This window comes from Leucoraja erinacea, chromosome 11 (genome assembly GCF_028641065.1).
Source record: "Leucoraja erinacea ecotype New England chromosome 11, Leri_hhj_1, whole genome shotgun sequence".
NCBI classification, from domain to species: Eukaryota; Metazoa; Chordata; class Chondrichthyes; order Rajiformes; family Rajidae; genus Leucoraja; species Leucoraja erinaceus.
In genome coordinates, this window is record NC_073387.1 from 24,089,123 (window position 1) to 24,112,737 (window position 23,615).

The 23,615-nt window shown below is 50.6% G+C and overlaps 1 protein-coding gene across 1 annotated transcript in view; it reads right to left on the reverse strand.

The window, feature by feature from the left end:
* Positions 1-23,615, reverse strand: part of LOC129701372 (TBC1 domain family member 9B-like) — a 35,326-nt gene that overhangs the window by 4,447 nt on the left and 7,264 nt on the right. The window contains exons 7-20 of the mRNA XM_055642509.1: positions 20,945-21,203; positions 18,801-19,008; positions 15,821-16,012; positions 15,298-15,468; positions 14,421-14,571; positions 13,107-13,321; positions 12,436-12,553; positions 10,505-10,790; positions 8,263-8,392; positions 6,705-6,803; positions 6,185-6,253; positions 5,139-5,376; positions 4,865-4,930; positions 3,835-3,912 (exon numbers count right to left, since the gene is read on the reverse strand). Coding sequence (XP_055498484.1) covers positions 3,835-3,912; positions 4,865-4,930; positions 5,139-5,376; positions 6,185-6,253; positions 6,705-6,803; positions 8,263-8,392; positions 10,505-10,790; positions 12,436-12,553; positions 13,107-13,321; positions 14,421-14,571; positions 15,298-15,468; positions 15,821-16,012; positions 18,801-19,008; positions 20,945-21,203 — 2,280 coding nt within the window. The remainder of the gene's footprint in view (positions 1-3,834; positions 3,913-4,864; positions 4,931-5,138; positions 5,377-6,184; positions 6,254-6,704; positions 6,804-8,262; positions 8,393-10,504; positions 10,791-12,435; positions 12,554-13,106; positions 13,322-14,420; positions 14,572-15,297; positions 15,469-15,820; positions 16,013-18,800; positions 19,009-20,944; positions 21,204-23,615) is intronic.

Consider the following 23,615-nt stretch of genomic DNA (forward strand, 5'->3'; position numbering starts at 1 on the left):
GTTAGATAGATGAATGGCGGTGCTGGCTCGAAGGGCCGAATGGCCTCCTCCTGCACCTATTTTCTATGTTTCTACGTTTCTATGAACAAACGTACCAAATAAAATTACTCAATTGGACCAACGTGTTCAAATCCCTACAACGCTGAGAACTATATTCTGCACTCTATCTTTCCCCTTTGCTCTGCCTATTTTGTACTTGAGTTTGACTTAATTTCTCCATGTATAGTCATTGTCATACAGCACAGAAACAGGCCATTCGGCCGAACTTGCCCAAGCCAACAAAAATGTCCCACTTACACTAGTCACACATACCTGCGTTTGGCCCATATCCCTCTAAACCTTTCCTATCCATGTACCATATTCCAGGAGCAATGGAGCTGGAGCTGCCGACTGTGAGGGAATCCCCGATCACAACGGAGCTGGAGCTGCCATCTGCAAGGGAATTCCCGTTCCAGCGCAGGTTCGCAGAAACAGCAGGTACAGTAAACACAGTACCTGGAAACAATGGAGAGGCCTCCATTGTGTCCGGAAACGTGGCCGACGGGCAGGACTTCAGGTCAGACTGAAGCGCAGGGGACTTCGGCCCCCTCTGCCTACCATCCTACTGGCACATGTACAGTCCCTTGAAAACAAAGTGGAGGACTTAAGGTCAAGGCTGCTTTACCAAATGGAGCTGAGGGAATGCTCTGTGTTCTGTTTCACAGAGACATGGCTCACCCCCAGCTCCCCAGACTCAGCGGTCCAGCCTGAAGGGTTCTCCATCCATCGCATGGACCGTACACTGGCATCTGGGAAAGGGAGAGGAGGGGTCGTCTGCCTCATGGTCAACTCTGCGTGGTGTTCAGACGTGGCAGTCCTGTCCAACTCCTGCTCTCCCCACCTGGAACACCTGGCTGTGAAGTGTCGTCCCTTCTACCTACCGAGGGAATTCACCTCCATCATCCTGACCGCGGTCTACATCCCTCCCCAGGCTGATGTCCATCTGGCACTGGGGAAGCTGCACGCCGTGGTCAACAAGCACCAGATGGCTTACCCCGAGGCGTTTACTACCATAGTCGGGGACTTCAACAATGCCAACATGAAGAAATCGCTACCTAACTTCCATCAACATGTCTCCCGCAGCACCAGAGGATCAAACACCCTCGACCACTGCTGCACGACCATCAAAGACGCCTATCGTTCTATCCCTCGCCCTCACTTCGGTAAATCCGACCATACCGCGGTGCTGCTTCTTCCTGCCTACAGGCAGCAATTGAAGAGCGCAACCCCGGAGGTGAGGACTGTACAGAGCTGGTCGGGGGGGGGGGGTCAGAGGAATAACTCCAGGACTGTTTGGAGTCTGTAGACTGGGCAATGTTCAGGGACTCGGCAACGGACCCGAATGAATATGCCACAGTCGTTACAGACTTCATAAAGAAATGCGTAGAGGACTGCATCCCAACAAAAACCTTCCGAGTGTTTCCCAATCAGAAACCTTGGATGAACCATGAGATCTGCATTCTTCTGAAGTCCAGATACCAGGCATTCAGGTCTGGAGATGCAGAGGTCTACAAGAAGTTCAGATATGACCTTGGTAAGGCCATCAAAAAGGCCAAAAGGGACTGTTGCTCCAAGCTGGAGGATGAGACGGATGTTCAGCAACTGTGGCGAGGCTTGAATGCCATCACCTCCTACAAGGCGAAATCAGGAGGCAGCTCAATTGTCAGCCAAGCATCACTCCCTGACGACTCAATGTGTTTTACGCACGCTTTGATAGGGAGAACACAGATGTGCCTTCCCGAGCCCCCATTCGCTGTGATGGTATTTCACAGTCACAGAGGCCGACGTCAGAAGACCCTTCAGGGGGGTGAACCCTCGGAAAGCACCTGAACATGATGTTATACCCAGTCGTGTTCTAAAAACCTGTGCAGACCAACTGGCTGGAGGTTTTACGGACATTTTCAACCTCTCACTTCTGAGGTCTGAAGTTCCCAACAGCTTTAAAAGGGCATCAATTATACTGATGCCCAAGAAGAGCAAGGAGACGTGCCTCAATGACTATCGACCAGTGGCACTAACGTCTGTGGTGATGAAGTGCTTCAAGAGGTTGATTATGGCACAAATCAACTCCTACCTCGACAAAAACCTCGACCCACTACAGTTCGCTTACCGCCACAACAGATCAACGGTGGATGCGATCTCATTGGCTCTCCACTCCGCCCTGGACCACTTGGACAACAAAAACTCATATGTCAGGCTGTTATTCATTGACTACAGCTCGGCATTTAACACCATCATCCCCTCCAAAGCTGGTTACCAAGCACTCAGATCTAGGTCTCTGCGCATCCCTCTGCAATTGGATCGTCGACTTCCTCATCCACAGACCTGTCTGTATTGTATTGTCCGTACTATATCTGTCCGTACTGGTAGAAATGTGACATCCTCGATAACAATCAGAACGGGAGCACCTCAAGGCTGCGTGTGCAGCCCCCTGCTGTACTCACTCCATACTCATGACTGCATAGCCGGACATAGTGCGAACTCCATCATCAAGTTCGCCGACGACACCACTGTTGTGTGACGAATCACTGATGATGATGAGTCAGAGTACAGAAGTGATATCGACCGATTGACCAAATGGTGCCAGCACAATAACCTGGCTCTCAACACCAGTAAAACCAAGGAACTGATTGTGGACTTTGGAAGGGGTAGGATAGGGACCAGCAATCCCGTTCATATCAACGGTGGAAAGGGTCAAGAACTTCCAAATTCCTGGTGTGCATATTTCCGAAGATCTTTCCTGGTCCCAGCACACTGATGCAATTATAAAGAAAGTACATCAGTGCCTCTACTTCCTGAGAAGATTACGGAGAGTCGGTATGTCAAAGAGGACTCTCTCGAACTTCTACAGGTGCGCAGTAGAGAGCATGCTGACCAGTTGCATTGTGGCTTGGTTCGGCAACTTGAGTGTCCAGGAGCGGAAAAGAATGCAAAAAGTTGTGACCACTGCCCAGTCCATCATCGGCTCTGACCTCCCGCCATCGAAGGGACCTATCGCAGACGCTGCCTCAAAAAGGCTGCCAACATCATCAAGGACCCACACCATCCTAGCCACACACTTATCTCTCCGCTGCCATCAGGTAGAAGGTTCCGGAGCCTGAAATCTGGTTCATCCAGGTTCAGGAACAGCTTCTTCCGCACAGCCATCAGCTATTAAACTAGCCATCAAACAAACTCTGAACTACAACAGCCTATTGCACTTTATCTGTTTATTTATGTGTATCTATATGGTCTATGCTATATAGACACACTGACCTGTTCTGTATTTATGCTTACAATACTCTGTTGTGCTGCAGCAAGCAAGCAATGTATCTTAAACGTTGTGATAATTCCTGCCCAGTCCATCATCGGCTCTGACCTCCCCACCATCGAGGGGATCTATCGCAGCTCGTCTGGCAGCTCGTTCCATACACCCACCACCCTTTGCGTGAAAAAGTTACCCATCAGGTTCCTATTAAATCATTCCTCCCTCACCTTAGACCCATGTCATCTGGTTCTTGATTCTCCTGCTCTGGGTAAAAGACTGTGCATTTACCCTAGCTATGCCCCTCATGATCTTGTACACCTCAGGCTTCTAGGGGAAGAGGAGGGTGGTCAAGAGTGTTTAATTGTCGTATGTCCCGAAATAGAACATACATTTTTACTTACAGCAGCACAACAGATATGTAAACATAGTACTCTGTAAAACCCCATTATAAGGAACAAAGAAAAGTTCAGTATATACAAACGAAAACAAAGACAAATAAATGGACAATAGAGGTGGCAACAGTAGGAGAGTTTGTCTTATACACCTACCGCAAGGCTTGTCCCTTGGAGTTTCTTCCGTGAAGTACCGAGTGGCTTCCAGCGCCGATTCTTCTTCCGGCCAAATAGCTGTGAAATAATTAGTTCCATTGTCAGTACAGATGGCAATTAAACATTGTGGCCTCGTGGAGGCTGGGCTCCCAAACAGCGGTGTACTGTGTGGCTGCAGCTGGCAATTCCGCAACGGAACCAGGAATGATCACCGCACCTCCCAGGTGAATAGCTTGCTTGGGAGTCCCGACTTTAAATGTTTCTCTCTCTGTACAGAGGCAGCAAGGTGCTGCGGGTAGAGCCCCCCGCCCCCCCCCCCCCCCCCCCACTTCACAACGCCAGAGACACAGGTTCGATCCTGACCTCGGACGCTGACCGTGTATGTGTGTCGGTATGGACGAGTTGGACCGAAGTGTTGGGGTCTGACCAGTGTCTGTGGAAGCAAAGCCCAACTTGAGTCAAGTCTCCCAAGTTTCAGGTGATCATCTTCGAGTTTCACTTGCCCCATCTTCACTAGTCCCATCTGCCCGCGTTTGGTCCATATCTCTCTAAACCTTCCCTATCCATGTACCTGTCTAAATGCCTCTTAAATGTTGTTATGTAAGGTACCTGCCACAACTATCTCCTCTGGCAGCTCGTTCCATACACCCACCACCCCCAGTGAAAAAGTTATCCCTCAGGTTCCTATTAAATCTCTTTCCCCCCTCATAGACCATACAGTGCAGAAATAGGCCAACCAAGAGGCCTCATCTACACTAGAACCACCTGCCCGTGCTTGACACATATCCCTCCAAATCCTTCCTATCCATGTACCTGTCCCATGTGTCATTTGTAACTATACACGGCTAGGAAAGGTTTAGAGGGATATGGACCAAACGCGGGCAGATGGGACCAGTGTAGATGGGGTATCTTGGTCGGCGTGGACCATTCCTATCTTCCAAATGTAAAGGGAGGTGCAAAAGGGAGAGAGAGGGAGGTGGGTAGGTGGGGGAGCAGAGTGGGCGAGGGAGGGAGGGGTACTCGTTCTTACCTGGCGGCAGGTGTAGTCTGTACAACACCTTCAGCTTGGCGGCCAGGTCCCCGTGGTACATCCCACCTGTGGGAGAGTGAGGGGTCAACGCAGGGCAGTCATTCACCCCGCCACCACCCAGTGCCACGGGGAACCAGGAGGGGCAAAGGGGTGGGGAGACAATGGGGAAAACGGCAGGGGGGGGAAGAGGGTAGGGGGGAGGGATGGGGAGGGGGAAGGTGGAGAGGGAAGAGGGGAGAGGGAGTGAGAGGGGAGTGGAGGAGAGGGCACATACTCAGGCCTGTGACGAACTCCTTGAAGCCAATGAGCGAGTCTGTGCTGCAGTTGATCAGACGGAAGAGGCGTTGTGCCAGTATGGGGGAGTGGGGCCCACATGCCCAGGGCTTGAGGGCAGTGAAGAGCTGGCAGAACTGTGCGCTGTCGATGCGGAATTGCTCCAGGTAGGGGACGCTGAGATCCCGCCGCTCCACCGCGCTGCCTCCGCCCCAGTAACAGCCGCTCATGTGCTGGGCCTGGGGGAGAGATCATTGCACATGGCGGGATCAGCGCGAGCGGCAAACCACCCTCCCCCACGACGGCCAGAAACCTCAACGCAACGCCCACCAGGCCACAGAGCAACAAACATAACCCCTTTAGACTTTAGAGACACTGCGCAAAAAAAAAACAGGCCATTCGGCCCACTGAGTCCACGCCGACCTGCAATCACCCCGTACACTAACATTATTCTACTCACTAGGGACAATTTACAATTTGTACCAAAGCCAATTAACCTACAACTTGCAAGTCTTTGGGATGTGGGAGGAAACCGGAGCATCCAGAGAAAACCCACGTGGTCATGGGGAGAAGGTGCAAAGTCCACACAGAGAGAACTTCAGGATTGAACCCGGGTCTCTGCCTTTTCTCCTACCTTTTCACCCAGGAAATTATCCCAAACTAATTCTAAGCTAATCACCTGCTAAAGGCGCCATTCATTAATAGCGTCCCAAGAGGGCGGCATGGTGGCGCAGTGGGTCGAGCTGCTGCCCCAAGGTGTCAGAGACGTAGGTTCGATCCCGACCTTGGTGTTGCCGGTGTGGAGTTTGCACGTTTTCCCTGTGACTGGGTTTTCTCCGGGTGCTCTGGTTTCCTCCCACATCCCAAAGACATATGGGTTTGGAGTTTAATTGGCCCTCTGTAAATTGTCCCTAGTGTGTAGGGAGTGGATAAAAATGTGGGATAACGTAGAGGTGGTGTGAACAGGTGATTGAGGGTCAGCATGGAGTCGCTGGGCTGAACGGCCTATTTCCGTGCTGTATCTTTCAATTAATCCACAGCTCTAACCTTGAATAGTACGTAGAGGTCCTCCAGCTCCTCAATGCTGAAGGCCGTGTCCGTCAGAATCGCACGCACCTGGAAATAAAAATCAATGTCGGTCAGTGAAAGAAACTTTAGATTGAGGAATGTTTCGACCCAAAACATCATGTATCCTAATTCTCCAGAGATGCTGCTTGACCTGCTGAGTTACTCCAGCACTTTGTATCCATCTATGGTGTAAACCAGGTTCTGCAGTTACTTTTTATTATTGTTTGGAGGGATATGGGCCAAATACGGGTAGGTAGGACTACAGGTGTCAGAGGTTATGGGGAGAGGGCAGGAGAATGGAGTTAGGATGGAGAGATAGATCAGCCATGATTGAATGGCGGAGTAGACTTGATGGGCCAAATGGCCCAATTCTACACCTATTCCTTATGACCTTGGTGTAGATGGGGCATGTTGGTCGGTATGGGTGGGTTGGGCTGAAGGGCCTGCTCCTGTGCTGTATGACTCTCCCGTCCGAGCCCACGTGGTGAGCTTCGCTTACCACGCTCCGCTTGGCCGAATCTTCCAGCGTCTGTATCACCTTCAGTCGCTGCTTGAACCGCATCTGTTCGATGGCCCCTGCCTGGATCGCTCCGAATTTCTGCACGGACAAAGAACAAAGCGGCCTCTGAGGGCAGTGATCTCAGCCCACGAACTCTGACCCCATGACCCTCACCTCCCACCTCACCGACCCATAAGACCAGAGCTGGAGACCTTCGAGAACGATGCCTGCCCCACGAAGGCAGGATTTTAGTTTAGTTAATTGTCCCGCCTACCGAGGCACAGTGCAAAGCTTTTTCTTGTGTGCTGCACAAAGGAGATAGGGATCGACTTCAGGAAGCAAAGCGGTACACACACACACCAGTGGTACATACATTGAAGGGACTGAAGTAGAGATGGTTGGAAGCTTCAAGTTCCTAGGAATAAATATCACCAGCAACTTACCGTGGACCAGATTTATTGAAGCAAAGGCCAAGAAGGCACACCAACGCCTCTACTTCTTTAGAAGGCTTTGGAGTTCGGCAGGTCCCCAACAACCCTAACCAACTTCCACAGATGTGCCGTAGAAAGCATTTTATCCGGATGCATCACAGCATGGTTTGGGAACAGCTCCATCCAAGACCACAAGAAATTGCCGAGAGTCGTGGACGCAGCCCAGACCATCGCAGAAACCAAACTCCCTTCCATTGACTCCTTCTACACTTCACGCTGCCTTGGCAAGGCCACCAGCATAATCAAGGACCTGTCACTCCCTCTCCTCCCCCCTCCCATCAGGTAAGAGGTACAGAGCAGAGCGTGAAAACACACACCTCCAGATTCAGGGACAGTTGCTTCCCAGCTGTTATCAGGCAACTGAACCATCCTATCACCAACTAGTGAGTGGTCCTGACCTCCCATCTACCTCATTGGAGACCCTCGGAGTATCTTTAATCGGACTTCACTGGACTTTATCTTGCATTAAACATTATTCCGTTTATCCTGTATCTGTACACTGTGGACGGCTTGATTGTAATCATGTTTAGTTTTTCCGTTGACAGGTTAGCACGCAACAACAGCTTTTCACTGTACCTCTGTACACGTGACAATAAACTAAACTCACATTGACCCCAACCTACCCTCTCTGAACAAGTCGCCCAACAACAGAGGGTCAGTAACAGCAGTGCTTCTCACACAAGCTGGCTAGTATAGACAAGATGGGCCAAAAGGGCCGATGCCATGCTCCACAGCTCTATGATTTGGTTTAGGCAGCAGAACACAAAGTAAGTTATAAACAAGAGCAATTTAGTTTAGTTTACTTTAGAGATGTAGCACTCTCAACCCCAACCTACATACCTCCACGTTTGAAGTCTGGGAGGAAACCGGAGCACCTGGAGAAAACCCACGTGATCACAGGGAGAACGTACAAACAGCACCTGAGGTCAGGATCGAATCTGGGTCTCTGGCACTGTGAGGCAGCAACTACATTGCTCTGGTTCCCAAAGTAGAGTGGGCCATTGGCTCCATCAGGCCTGGTCTACTGGTGGACGAGAGAAAGTCTGATGTTCCACGTCACCACTCACCTCGTACGACGCCTTGATCAGTTCAAAGACGTCGACCTGTGTCGGGGTGTCATCACCGCTGGTGAGTAGGGCGTGGAGGTGCGGGATGGGAGGCGAGGCAGCCTGCTTGTTGCAAATATTGTCCAGGTACCTGGGGAGAACCAACAGTCAAATTACTCCAAACAGCGGTCACTGCAAATAAGACCCTAAAACCCTGACATTGAAGCAGAATTCATTCATTCAGCCCATCGATTCTACTCCACCATTCGATCATGACTGATCTATGTTTCCCTCTCAACCCCATTCTCCTGGCTACTCCCCATAACCTTTGACACGCCATCACTTATCAAGAACCTATCAAGGCTGCCTATTTGGCCTGGATAGAGTGGATGTGGAGAGGATGTTTCCACTAATGGGAGAGTCTAAGACGAGAGGGCACAGCCTTAGAATAAAAAAGACGTACCTTTAGAATCTGTGGAATTCATTGCCACAGACGGCTGTGCAGGCCGTCATAGGGTATTTTTAAGGCAGAGATTGACAGATACTTGACTGATGTCAGGGGTTACAGGGAGAAGGCAGGAGATTGGGTTGAGAGGAAAAGATAGATTGGCAATGATTGAATGGCAGAGTAGACTCAATGGGCCGAATGTCCTACCTCTGCTCCAATTACTAATAAACTTATGAAATGAGTCAAATTCAACAGTGATTGAAGGAGTCACATTCGACAGCCCAATGAACAGTTAACTTATTCCCAACTTCAGTCATCGCGAAAACGCGGGAACAAATGCCTGATCGCGAAAGAATGGTCCCAACCCGAAACGTCACCTGCCCATTCCCTCTACAGATGCTGCCCGACCCGCTGAGTTCCTCCAGCACTTTCTGTTTTGTGTAAGAACCAATGCTCAAAATTCTAAAAACAACTGCTAAAAGATATTCCAATATATGTATATCCATAGGAAGGTTTAGAGGGTAATTTTCAGGAGCGTTGGAAGAAATAAAAATAAAAAAAAGGACCATCAGTGGTTGATGGTCAGACTGGATTAGATGGGGTCGAGGGCCTGTTCCAGAGCTGTATCTCTCTGCAAGAGTCAGTCATAGAGTCAAAGGAAACAGATCTTATGGCCCAACGTGCCCATGCTAACTAAGTTGGTTGGCACCAAAATGCTGGAATAACTCAAGGGGTCAGGCAGCATCTCTGGAGTAAAAGGATGGGTGATGTTTTGGGTCAGAAGCCTTCTTGGTTGGCATTCTGGGCTAGTCCCTTTTGCCTGCATTTGGCCCATATTCCTCTAAACCCTTCCTGTCCACATATCTGTCCAAATGGATGAACGGGTGATAAAAGGAGACACAAGGAACTGGAGATAGTTGATTCATGTGCAAAACACAAAGTGCTGGGGGAACTCAGTGGGTCAGGCAGCATCTGTGAAGGGGATGGACAAACTGGGACTGGGCTTTAGAGGCTGGACCTGATCTGGCAGTGAGTGCGGGGGGGGGGGGGGGGGGGGGGGGGGGGGGGGGGGGGGGGGGGGGGGGGGGGGGGGGGGGGAGGCATGAATGCGGAGTGGACGTGCACAGAGTATTTTAGCTCGAGCAGGGGTTCGAGAACCAGAGGACATACTGTAGGTTTAGGATGAGAGGGGAAAGATTTAATAGGAACCTGAGGGGCAACTTTTTCAGACAGACGGTGGTGAGTGTATGGATTGAGCTGCCAGATGAGGTAGTTGAGGCAGGTACTAAAACAACATTAAAAATACACTTGGACAGGTACATGGATAGAAAAGGTTTAGAGAAGTTGTATATCTCTATAAGAGTCAAATGACTAAGGCTAGGCGTTGTCTGGTAGGCCCACTGCTGGCTAGGGAAGATGTGATCTTGAGGGGAACTGTGATAAACAACTAGAGTGGAGGAAGGGGACAAAGTTGGAGGGAAGGAAAGTGTAAGTAGTAGTTACTTATAATAGAGAATTCTATGTTCATACTGTTAGTTTGTAAGCTTCTTTGTAGAATATGAGGTTCTGTTCCTCCAGTTTGCATGTGGCCTCACTCTGACAGTGGAGGAGGTCCAGGACAGAAAGGTCAGCGTGGGAACAGGAAGGGGAGTTACAGTTGTTAGCATCCGGGAGATCCGGAAGGCCATGGCGGACCAAATGGTGGGATTTGGATCAGGTGCAGAATGGGAATGGGAAGCAGAGTCAGTAGGGGCGAGAGAGCCAATGTCCGATAGGCTGGCTTGGGTTATTGTGGCGACGTAAACAACCAATCACCTGCCGAGGATGGTCATGGCTTCTCCCTCGTCGGAGCAGCTGAGCAGCAGGTCCAGGTTGGCGTCAAGCACGGCCAGGGACACCTGGAAAATGACCTTGATGCCCTCGTAGAAGAAGCAGTCGACCACCACCACGGCACTGTCGAAGGGCATGACGCTGAGGAAGAGGGTGAGGAACCAGGAGAGGGAGATGGTGCCGATGACTCCCAGCTCCTGCATCCACTCGTACAGGAGAGGAAGGTGTTCCCTCGTCAGATCTTCGAACACCCCCTGATCCACCAGGGCACCTGTGATCCAACACCACAGCAACTCAAATTCCAGAAACGGGTACAACTTCCAGCAAACCCTCACAATAACCAACCTTAGTTAAGTTTCGTTCAGAGATACAGCACAAAAACAGGCCCTGTGGTTTACCGAGTGCGACGATCGAGTCAAGTCAAGTCAAGATGGCAGATAAAAGCAAATAAACTTGACTTGACTTGATAAGGGTACCAACAGAATCAAAGAGAGAGAGACACTAGGAACTGCAGATGTTGGTTTACAAAAAAAGACACAATATGCTGATTGTGGTAGGATGGGGGGAAAGAAATCTGGAAGAGAGGGGGTGACAGGACAGAGGCTGGCGAGTGATAGGTGGATATAGGTGAGGTGGGATACGTTAAAATTATGGGGATACTGCCTAAACTGCTGGATTTCTCCAGGATTCGTGTCTTTTTTCCCCTCTTGAGTATAAGAGTCAGGAAGCATTCAGGACCACATTTGGAGCATTACGTACAGTTCTGGTCATCCTATTGCAGGAAGGATGTGGAGGCTTTAGAGAGGGTACAGAGAAAGTTTACCAGAATGCTGCCTGGATTAGAGAGTGTTTAGCTGTGTGGTGAGGTTGGTCAGACTTGGATTGTTTTCTCTGGAAAATATGGGAGACATAGATAGGATAGACAGTCAGAACCTTTTCCCCCCAGGGTGGAAATGTCAAGGATTAGAGGGCAGGGCTTTATTCATCCTATTCAGTCTTTGGATATTATTATTGAATAGCTGGCATCATCTTTCAGGCAAAGCACAAACAAGATGGCAGAAGGTGGCACAGTGGAGCAGCGGGTAGAGCCACTGCCTTACAGTGCCAGGATCGCGGGTTCGATCCTGACCTCGGGTGTCGTCTGTGCATGGAGTTTGCACGTTCTCCCTGTGACTGCGTGGGTTTTCTCCGGGCGCACCGGTTTCCTCCCACATCCCAAAGACGTGCAGGTTCGTAGGTTAATTGTCCCTCTATAAATTATCCCTAGTGTGTAGGATAGAACTAGTGTAAGGGTGATCGCTGGTTAGCATGGAATAGGTGCGCAGAAGGGCCTGTTTCCGCACTATGTCTCTGAACTGCCACCAGCATCATCAAGGACAAGTCTCACCCCAGTCAACTCCCTCTCCTCCCCAATCCCATCAGGCAAGAGGTACAGAAGCGTGAAAATACACACCTCCAGATTCAGGGACAGTTTCTTCCCAGTTGTTATCAGGCAACTGAACTGTCCTATCACCAACATGAGAGCGGGCCTGACCTCCCATCTACCTCATTGGAGACCCTTGGTCTTTAATCGGACTTTACTGGACTTTATCTGGCATTAAACGCTATTCCCTTTATCCTGTATCTGTACACTGTGGACGACTTGAGTGTAGTCATGTATAGCCTTTCCGCTAACTCGATAGCATGCAACAAAAAAGATTTTTACCGTACCTCGGTAAACGTGACTATAAACTAAACTAAACAGTTGCCTGTTCGTTCCCCCTCGATCCAGGACCTGCCCTTCAAGTTCTTGTACTTTGGTACACGTGACAAAAACTATACTGGAGGTGAGGGGCCGAGGGGGCTGTTACTGTGCTGTACGCCTGAGTTAGCAAGGACTCCTGATGAACAGTGTGCCATGCCACTGTGGGACTCACCGACAACTCGGGTGTTGTAGTAGTCGGGCAACATCCTCTCACACAGCGCGATCAGGAGCCAGAAGGCCTCCTCTTCATTGCAGTAGAGCAGGAGCACCGAGGTCACTATGTTCATGGCCTGGGGGAGGGGGAGAGGTCAGTGCCCAGTCCGACAGAGAAAGCCCCCCACCCTCGTACACAGCAGTTAACACGGTTAATGTGGGTGCTGGCAGCGTGCGGAGTGGGCGTTGGTGCGGTTGGGAGGAGGGAGCTGGCACAGGGGAGGGGTGGAGTAGGGTTGCCGTTGGGAGGGTGGGGTACGAGGAGGGAGGTGGAAGGGTGTGGTTCAGTAGGTGGGGTGGAGTCACACACTGACCTGGCAGTAGCCGATAGTGGGGTTTGGTGGGTGGGTGGGGGTTGGGAAGGGTTTGGGTGGGGGTTGGGTGGGGGGGGGGGGGGGTGACCTGACAGTAGCCGATGGTGGGGTTGGGTGGGAGTTAGGTGGGAGGGAGTATGGGGTGGGAGTGGGAGGGATTGGGTGGAGAGAGGTGGGGTGGGTGGGTGGGATTGAGAGGGAGGGTGGGAGTATGTGGTTCAGTAGGTGGGGTGGGTGGGAGGGAGTAGGAAGGGTGGAGTTGGGTGTGTGGGGTGGGAAGGGTTGGGGGTGGGTGGGGGGGGTGTCATACACTGACCTGACAGTAGCCGATGGTGGGGTTACGGAAGGCGTAGGCAGTCAGTACCCTCCGCAGCGCCGCGATGCCCAGCTCGTTCTGGAAGGCAGGGTGCTCGGGCATGGAGCGGTGCAGGTCTCTCTCGATCTCCTCGGTGGCCAAGCTCTCCTTGCCCATGGACTCCCGCACCAGCCCCGCGTAATAACCGGGGTGCATCTGCATCTCGTTCAGGGCGCCTGCCAGGAGCAGAGGGGTGAGCACGGGGCGGCGCAGCGGGTAGAGCTGATTACATCAATACTATCTGATCTTTGGGTTTTAATGTTAGTGATGGGTTTGAGGAAAAGGGGGTGAGCTGTGGATCAAACGAGATCAGAGCGGACAGCAGGACATTTTCAAGAGGCTGATCGAGATTCCCTTCCCTTCCATTGACGCTGGTGTCGAGTGACAAATCCGCTCCATTGTAAAGGATATGGCCCATCGAGAACAAGGTCGGGACACAAGGTGAACCCATGGATCCATCAACTCCATCTACACTTCACGCTGCCTCGGCAATGCCACCAGCATAATCATGGACCAGTCTCACCCGGTCACTCCCTCTCCTGTACAGAAGTGTGGAAACGCACACCTGTGGATTTAGGGACAGTTTCTTCCCAGCTGTTATCAGGCAACTGAACCATCCTCTCACCAACTAGAGAGGGGTCCTGACCTCCCATTTACCTCACTGCAGACCCCACATGTACCGAGGTACAGTGAAAAGCTTTTGTTGTGTGATATCCAGTCAGCAGAAAGACAATACATGATCACAATCAAGCCGAAGGCAGCGTGAAGTGTAGATGGAGTCAGTGGAGGGGGGGTTGGTTTGTGTGATGGTCTGGGCAACGGCCATAATTCTACAGCCCTCAGTACACGTGACAATAAACTATATGATAACGCTTGGACAGCTTACAACATTGATTTCTCTCATTTCAAATAAACAATGTATTCCCTCTCTCTCCGTCCCTCCCCCACCCTAGTCGTCCTGCTAGTTTCACTGTTTGCATCCCTTCGTTAACACCTCTTCCACAGCAAACAATGGTAGGCTCCACCTTTCCTTGGTTATCAGTGCCAACTCTGATTTGTTCTATACCTTTCTATACCTCAAGTTTCCCTCTCCCCTGACTCCCAGTCTGAGGAAGACTCTCGACCTGAAACATCACCTATTCCTTTTTTCCCAGAGATGTTGCCTGACCCGCTGAGTTACTCCAGCACTGTGTGTCTACCTTACACTGTGACTATGGTGTTGGTGCCAGGTTCTATGCGGGAAGGGTCCGTTGGCTTGTAGCCACCCTGACTTACCTGAGAACAGTAGCCAGAGCTCCCCCCTGAGTGAGTCGGGAAGACCCTTGAGCACGAGGTCTCTCGTCCGGGCCGTGCGGTACATGCAGACCCCACGGCCAAACTCAAAGAAGTGAATGTTCCACGACTCCTCCTTCATCTTCTCTTTGGCCTGCACGGACAAACGGAGAGTCAGTCGCTAATGCCAAGGCTCTTGATCAGTAAAGGCTACGGGGAGAAGGCAGGAGAATAGGGTTGAGAGGGAAAGATAGGCTGCGGGTGCTGTCTGTGGAGTTTGTACGTTCTCTCTGTGACCACATGGGTTTCCTCCAAGTGCTCCGGTTTCCTCCCACATCCCCAAAACGTGCAGGTTTGTAGGCTAATTGGCTTCTGTAAAATGTCCCGTGTGTAGTATAGAACTAGTGTGAACGGGTGATTGCTGGTGGGCATGGACTCGATGGGCTGAAGGGCCTGTTTCCACGTTGTATCTCCAAATTGAACTGAACTAAACTAAACTCAGCTTCCTACGCTCCAAAATGTCCCAGTCTATCCAACCTTTCCCAGTAACACAAGCCGGCAAGTCCTGGTAGACTTTAGAGATACAGTGTGGAAATAAGCTCTGCGGCTGATTGAGTCCACGCCGACCTGCGATCACCCCGTACACTAACATTATCCTACAATTTTTTCTGAAGCCAATTAATCTACAAACCCGCAAGTCTTGGGAGTGTGGGTGGAAACTGGAGCACCTGGAGAAAACCCACACCGTCACAGGGAAAATGTACAAACTTTGTACGAACATCCTTAGTCTGGATCGAACCCAGGTTGCTGTGAGGCAGCAACTCTACTGCTGCGCCACCGTGGTAACAAACTGGCTGCAGAACATTCCGGAACTGCGTACCATCTTGGGGGTGAGCTCCTCGGGAGAGTCCCTGCGGAAGATGCACATCAGGGGTTGGGTGGCGGTGGGGGTGGTCTCGTCGCTGAAGAGGAGCCGGTTGTTGTCAGTGGCAGAGTCTGGGCTCGGCGTCAGAGAGAACATTGAGGGGGACAGCTCCGTCCCGGGCGAAACCTGTAGACAGGACACACACAGGGCGGTCAAACCCTCGGCTAAATACCCCACCCTCCTCCCTCTAACCCACCCCCTCGTTCACCCCCCCCCCCTTCCCTGTTGCCCCCCGTCCGCGTTCCACCCCCCCCTCTAACCCACCACTCCCCTCCCTGCTCCCTCCCTTCCCTCTCCCCCCGACGGTCCCTCCCTTCTCCGCCCCCCCCTTCTCTACAACCCACCACCCCCTCCCTGCTCCCTCCTCTCCCTCCCTCCCTCGCACCCATTACCTCCCTCCCCACAAACACTCCACTCATCCGAGGTCAGGATTGAACCTGCGCTAGCCGCTGTGCCGCCTGAAGGAATGACTGGTTACCTGGGCGGTGGGGCTGAGGGGATTCCGGGTCAGTTTTCGGGATGGGGTGCGCTGTAGAAAGTCGGAGATTCGTTGCACCAGGAAGTCCCTGTCCTTCAGGTTGGCGAAGAGGAAGGTCATCTTGTTTTTGGTGCTGATGGAGAGAGGGCTGGGGAGGACACTGGAGCTGTCCGCCTTCTCCACGATGCTCACCTAAAGCGCACACAACACCCAACATCAACATCCACCAGCATACTCAAGGACCAGTCTCACTCCGGTCACTCCCTCTTCTCCCATCACACAAGAGGTACAAGTGTCAAAACGCACACCTTCAGATTCAGGAACAGTTTCTTCCCAGCAGTTATCAGGCAATTGAACCATCCTTTCACCAACTAGAGGGCAGATCTGACCTCCCATCTAGAAGGGTCCGGGCCCAAAACACCACCTATTCCTTTTCGCCAGAGATGCTGCCTGACCAGCTGAGTTACTCCAGCATGTTAGCACGCAACATAAATGATTTCCCCTGTACCTCAGTACATGTGATAATAATCTAAATTAACCTAAGTCCTGACCTCTCATCTACCTCATTGGAGACCCACGGACTTTCTTTAATCAGACTTTATTGGACTTTATCTTGCACTAAACATTATTCCCTTTATCCTGTATCTGTACACTGTGGACGGTTTGATTGTAATCATGTACTGTATAGTCTTCCCGCTGACTGCATAGCACATAACAAAAAAAACCTTTTCACTGTACCTCAGTCCATGTGACAATAAACTAAACTAAACTATCAGGAGAAAGGCCACAGCTTCACATTCCTGGCCACGCTGATCTCTGCAATCACAAAGAAAGCTCATCAACACCTCTCCATCTTGTGAAGATTGAGGAGTTTCGATAAGTCAATGGATTTTGCTGGTGTACAGTAGAGAGCACACTGACCTGGTGAGCATGCCATCATGGCCTGGTTCAGCAATTCCAACGCCCAGTAACAAAGGAGATTACACAGTGTGGTGGACACTGCCTGATCCATCGCGGGTACTGACCTCCCCACCATTGAAGGGATCTACAGGAGGTGCTGCATCAAATAGGCAGCCAGCATCATCAGAGACCTACACCACCCTGGCCACACTGCTACAATTGGGAAGATGGTGGATCAGGTGCAGGCAGATGAGACTGGTGTATCTTAACATTGTGTTTGGCACGGACATTATGGGCCAAAAGAGCTGTTCCTGTGCTGTACTATGGTGTAAATGGTAGGGAATTGAAGAATGCAGTTGAACAAAGGGATCTAGGAATAACTGTGCATAGTTCCCTGAAAGTGGAATCTCATGTAGATAGGGTGGTAAAGAAAGCTTTTGGTGTGCTGGCCTTTATAAATCAGAGCATTGAGTATAGAAGTTGGGATGTAATGTTAAAATTGTACAAGGCATTGGTGAGGCCAATTTTGGAGTATGGTGTACAATTTTGGTCGCTTAATTATAGGAAGGATGTCAACAAAATAGAGAGAGTACAGAGGAGATTTACTAGAATGTTGCCTGGGTTTCAGCAACTAAGTTACAGAGAAAGGTTGAACAAGTTAGGGCTTTATTCTTTGGAGCGCAGAAGGTTAAGGGGGGATTTGATAGAGGTCTTTAAAATGATGAGAGGGATAGACAGAGTTGACGTGGATAAGCTTTTCCCACTGAGAGTAGGGAAGATTCAAACAAGGGGACATGACTTAAGAATTAAGGGACAGAAGTTTAGGGGTAACATGAGGGGGAACGTCTTTACTCAGAGAGTGGTGGCTGTGTGGAATGAGCTTCCAGTGAAGGTGGTGGAGGCAGGTTCGTTTTTATCATTTAAAAATAAATTGGATAGTTATATGGACGGGAAAGGAATGGAGGGTTATGGTCTGAACGCAGGTGTATGGGACTAGGGGAGAATACGTGTTTGGCACGGACTAGAAGGGTCGAGATGGCCTGTTTCCGTGCTGTAATTGTTATATGGTTATTTGTTCTCATGAGGTGAAACGTTGCCTCTGCGTGATCCATATCCCTCCATTCCCTTCAATTCTTACCATCCCAAAGAGAGGAATAAGGACATTCCTTAAATATTGCAAACCCTTTGGTTAAATTCTGGGAACAGGTTACAATTGCCCTAGGTGCCAGTGATTGGGAAGTGGATTATCCGAGTCTTACTGAACTTACCAGGAAGCATCACTGACAAAACTCTGGATCTTTATCAAGAGATCTTCCTTTCAAGACAGGGAAAGTTTTCTTTTACACAGAGGGTGGTGGACCGCGCTGCCAACGGTGATGGTGGAGGCAGAAACGATTGTAATGTTAAAGAGGCTTTTGGATGGGCACATGGATGTGCACAGGGAAGGGAGGAATATGGATCACGCGCAGGCGAGGAGATTAAAATATTTTAAAGATTAAAAGTGTCCTGACCCAAAACGTCACCTATCCATATTCTCCAGAGATGCTGCCTGACCCGCTGTTACTCCAGCATTTAATGTTTTTTTTCAAAAAAGACGCTTAGACAGGTACATCAGCTAGAGAGCGGTCCTGACCTCCCATTTTTCTCATTGGAGCCCTTTATTGAACTTCAATGCTTTATCTTTACACTAAATGTTGTACCTTTTAACCATGCACTGTAGATGGATGCATTGTAATCATGTATAGTCTTTTCTTTGACTGGATAGCACGCAAATTAAAGCTTTTCACTGCACCTCGGAACACATGACAATAAGAAACCAATCTAAACCACAAGGATAGGAAAGGTTTAGATCTATATGGGCCAAACACAGGCAAGTGGGACTAGTGAAAAAGCTTTTCACTGTTCCTCGGTACATGTGACAATAAACAAAAATAAAAAGAAATTCAATGGGGCATCTTGGTCAGCATGGGTGGGATAGGCGGAGGGGGCTGTTTCAGTGCTATATATATAAACTAAATATAGTTTAATTTGGCATGACGCTGGGCAGGGCCTGCTGCTGTTGCCGTGGTGATCGGCCTACCTCTCTCAGAGGGATGATTAGGTTGCAGCTCTCCTCCTCCCTGCTGGCGAAGCAGATGTAGTTGTTGGAGACAAACATCTGTCCAGAGATGTGCATCTTATTGAAGGGCGTCCACAGCGTGCACTCGGTGTGGCCGTCCAGCCTCTCGTCCCGCGGCAGCTGGAAGGTGGAGCGGTAACGCTCGCTCTTAGCCCGAGCATCCAGGTCCCTGTGGCAACAACACACACTTGGTTTAGACCAGGCTTCTTGGTCGGCATGGACAAGTTGGACAGTATGACTACAAACCATGGTGGGATTTCAAATTCAGACGATAGACTTTAGAGATACAGCATGGAAACAGGCACTTCAGCCCACCGAGTCCGCATCGACCAGCGGTCACCCCATACACTAGCACTATCCTACACACTAGGGACAATTTACAATCTTTAACAAAGTCAATTACCCTACCAACCCTGTCTTTGGAATGTGGGCGGAAACCGGAGCAGCCGAAGAGAGAATGTGCAAACTCCACACAGATTAGGATCGAAGCTGCAATTCTGCCACGGCCTGTGTCTGCTGTCAGGTGGACACCAAAAACACAGAAGTTTCCCTACAAGGAACGTCACTGAGTAGAGACACTGGTGACCACAAGAAATCGCAGGGAGTTGTGGATGTAGCCCAGGCCATCACACAAACCAACCTCCCTTCCATTGACTCCATCTACACTTCACCCTGCCTTGGCAAGGCCACCAGCATAATCAAGGACCGGTCTCACCCCGGTCACTCCCTCTTCTCCCCTCTCCCATCAGAGGGTACAGAAAGTACAGAAGTGTGAAAACGCACATCTCCAGATTCAGTTCCAGTTGCTTCCCAGCTGTGATCAGGCAACTGAACCATCCTATTACCAACTAGAGAGCAGTCCTGACCTCCCATCTACGTCATTGGAGACCCTAGTTACTATCTGTAATCGGACTTTAACTTACATTAAATAATATACCCTCCATCATGTAAAAACGTACACTGTAGACAGCTCGATTGTAATCAGGTCGTTTTTCCGCTGACTGGTTGGCATGGAATAAAAGCTTTTCACAGTACATGTGACAACAAACAACATTAAAACTAAACAAGGAACTGCAGATGATGGAATCCTGCCTAGAACACAAAGTACCTGTACTGGAGTAATTCAGTGGGTCAGGCAGCATCTCTGGAGAACACGGATGGGTGACTTTTTGGGTCGGGATTCTTCTTGTCTGAAGAAGGGACCCGACCCGAAACATCATCTATTCCTTCTCCCCGGAGATACAGCCGAACCCGCTGAGTTACTCCAGCACTTTGTCTTTTTTTTTTAACCAGTGTCTTTTATTGTAACCCAGCACCTGCAGTTCCTTGTGCCTTGTGTTCCTTGTGATCACAGACCATCTGCCGGAGCTTGTGATTGGCGATATTACCTACCCAGTGACTCACTGTCCAAAGCATTCACTAACCATGTGGCATCATGGAAGGTTCTGGAATGAATCAGCTTCCTTCCCCTTTTCCTTCTGAAGCAGCCGATAGAGCAGCAGTGGTCACACCCTCTCTCCCAACACCATCCACGAGAGCCTCAACACTCAGACATGTCCCACAAGTCAGTAACCTGGTGGGACCCATGGTGGGAAGTGTGTGGGAGCAGAGGGCACAGCCTCAGAATGAAAGGACATGTCTTTGTAAAGATAAGGAGGAATTTCGTTACCCAGAGGATGGTGAATCTGTGGAATTCATTGTCACAGAAGGCTGTGGAGGCCAAATCAATGGGTATTTTAAAAACGGAGGTTGATAGGTTCCTGATTTGTACAAGCATCAGGGATTATGAGGAGAAGGCAGGACAATGGGGTTGAGGGGGAACGATAGATCAGCCATGATCGAATGGCAGAGTAGACTCCATGGCCGAATGGCCTAATTCTGTTCCTATGACTTATGGACCTATGACCGCCAACACACTTCAAGACTGTCTGAAGAAGGGTCTCGTCCTGAAAAGTCACCTATTCTTTTTCTCCAGAGATGCTGCCTGACCCGCTGCGTTACTCCAGCATTTTGTGTCTATCATCAGTGTAAACCAACATCTGCAGTTCCTTCCTACAGACGGAGCCATTATAGCCGTCATGGTCAGGGAAAGGGAAGCAACGTACCGTTTGAGTGCCGACGAGTGCTTCATGGTGTTGGTGGCTTTGGGCAAATCCTTGTCCTGGGAGAACCCCTGGTTGTCCAACAGTTGGCGCATGGCGATGTTGGCCAATTGCTCCATCAGTTTGAAGGTCTCGCCCACGTTGAGGAACATGGAGAAGTAGTGCTCCTGGTCCCTGGTGCTGACCTTGATGCACTCCGGGAGGAGTAGCGTGGCATTCTTCTCCAGTTGGGTCACGTCCACCCATCCCACCACCAACCTCACTGAAACCACAGTGAGCTCCATCAAACCCCAGCATCAGCTCACCCACGCCCGTCCTCATCCACCACCCCATCCCTCCTCTGCCCTTTCCCTCTCTCCTCCACCCCCCCCTCCTCCCCCACTATCCTCCCACCCCACCCCCTCCCTCCCCCACAATCACCCTCCCCCTCCCTCCTCCAGCTATTCCCTCCATCCTCCACCGCCCCCTCCCTCCCTCCTCTACCCTCTACATTTCTCCTCCACCCACTCACACAATGGGCAACCGGGGGACGTCCCACCCACAGCGATGCAGTGGTAGAGTTGCAGCCAGCGCCAGAGACCCGGGTTCGATCCTGACTACGGGTGCTTTAGACTTTAGTGATCCAGCGCGGAAACAGGCCCTTCGGTCATCCCGTACACGAGCACTATCCTACACACCAGGGACAATTTACCAGTCAATCAACCTGCAAACCCGCACATTGTTGGGATGTGGCAGGAGACTGGAACACTCGGAGAAAACCCACGCGGTCATAGCGAGAACGTACAAACTCCATACAGACAGCACCCGTAGTCAGGTTCGAACCCGGGTCTCTGGTGCTGTGAGGCAGAAACTCTATAGCAACACCAGTCTCAGCCCTCCTTCCTCAACAAGGTGAGAGATCAGACTGCAATGCTTTGATGTTTTGGAAATCAAATTACTATATATTTGTGGTAGGAATGAGATCGTCGAAACGTCACTTGTCCATTCCCTCCACGGATGCTGCCTGACCCACTGAGTTCCACTAGCACTGTGTCTTTTTTTTATCCAACTCCGAGCATGTCGTTTACGTTAAGATCATCATCATTGTTTTCAATCACATCACCCGACATAGTCTAAGAATCATACAGCATGGAAGCAGGCCCTTCAGCCCAGCTGGCCAATGCCGACCAAGATGTTCCAGCTACACTTGTCCCACCTGCCTACGTATGGCCCATGTCCATCTTAACCTTTCCTGTCCAAACGTTGTGATAGTCCCTGCAACAACCAACTCCCATGGCAGCTCGTTCCATACACCCACCACCCTCTGTGTGAAAAAATTGCCCCTCAAGTTCCTGTTAAACCTCTCCCCCCTCACCTTAAATCTATGCCTTCTGGTTTTTGATTCCCCGACTGTGCATTCACCCAATCTATTCCACATGGTTTTATATTCCTCCATTATCTGCACCGCTTTCAAGATCCGAGCACCTCCAATTCCAGGTTTTGGACCATTCCCGATGTTCATCCCTCCGCGACTCTATGCCTTCACCTGTCCAAGCCCGTCTCTCATGGGTCTAAATCTTGGAACTCCCTCCCCAACAGCTGTGTGAAACTCCTTCAACAGAGGGACTGCAGTGGTTTCAGAAGGTAGCTCACCCCAACCTTCTCAAGGGCCGTAACAGTGCTGCTCAGATCCCAAAACAAGAATAAACCAAAATAAAACAGTCTCCCTTCTGTCCATACCACAGATTTGTCAGTGACCATTTTACATCCAAAGCCCTTGACTTCACACTCCGTACAACAGGAAACATCTTTATGTCTACTTTAGGGCAGCACGGTGGCACAGCGGTAGAGTTGCTGACTCACAGCACCAGAGAGCCAGGTTTGATCCTGACTACTGGTGCAATCTGTATGGAGTTTGTACCTTCTCCCCGTGACCGTGTGGGTTTCCTCTGGATTCTACGGTTTCCTCCTACACTCCAAAGACGTACAGGTTTGCAGGTTAATTGGCTTCTGCAAATTGTCCCCACTGTGCAGGATAGTGCTAGCGAACGGGGTGATCGCTGGTCGGCGTGGATTCGGTAGGCCGAAGGGTCTGTTTTCGCATTGTATCTCTAGAACTGAAAAGCTAAAACTCCTCCAAAACTCCTTCCATAATAAGCGAGTTCGGTATTCTGAAAACCACAAGGAATCATGGGATTTGTCAAAAGTCACAAGCCATAAAAACTCTCGGCAGCCATGCCGTGGCATGGACATAGACCTGCACCTCATCTGCAACCAGGATCGACCCGGGTCTCCCGTGCCAGCTCAACTCTGCCTGTCTCGCCGGATTGACCTACCAGCCCTACCTGGACGCACGGGAACGACGGCCCAGGCTTAATCCAGCGCGGAGAAGCAGGGCTAACTCCACGGCTCTGGGCTGGTGTCCCGTCAGTCCAGGCAGGGCTGTAGGTTAACCCGGTGAGACATGCAGAGTTGAACTGGATTTAGCGTTGCTTCTCCGTGTTGCCTGTGGGCCTGGGGGGCCCACCCGTCTGACTCTCGACGTCTCTGGCTGCCCCCGGACTGGAGAAGGGGGGGCATTCGGGAGGGGACGGAAATGGTCCAGTGGCGATTCTGCAGCGATTGTGGCGTCGGACACCCGGCATCGATCCTGGCTGCAGATGAGGCGCAGGTCTATGTCCATGCCGTGGCACGG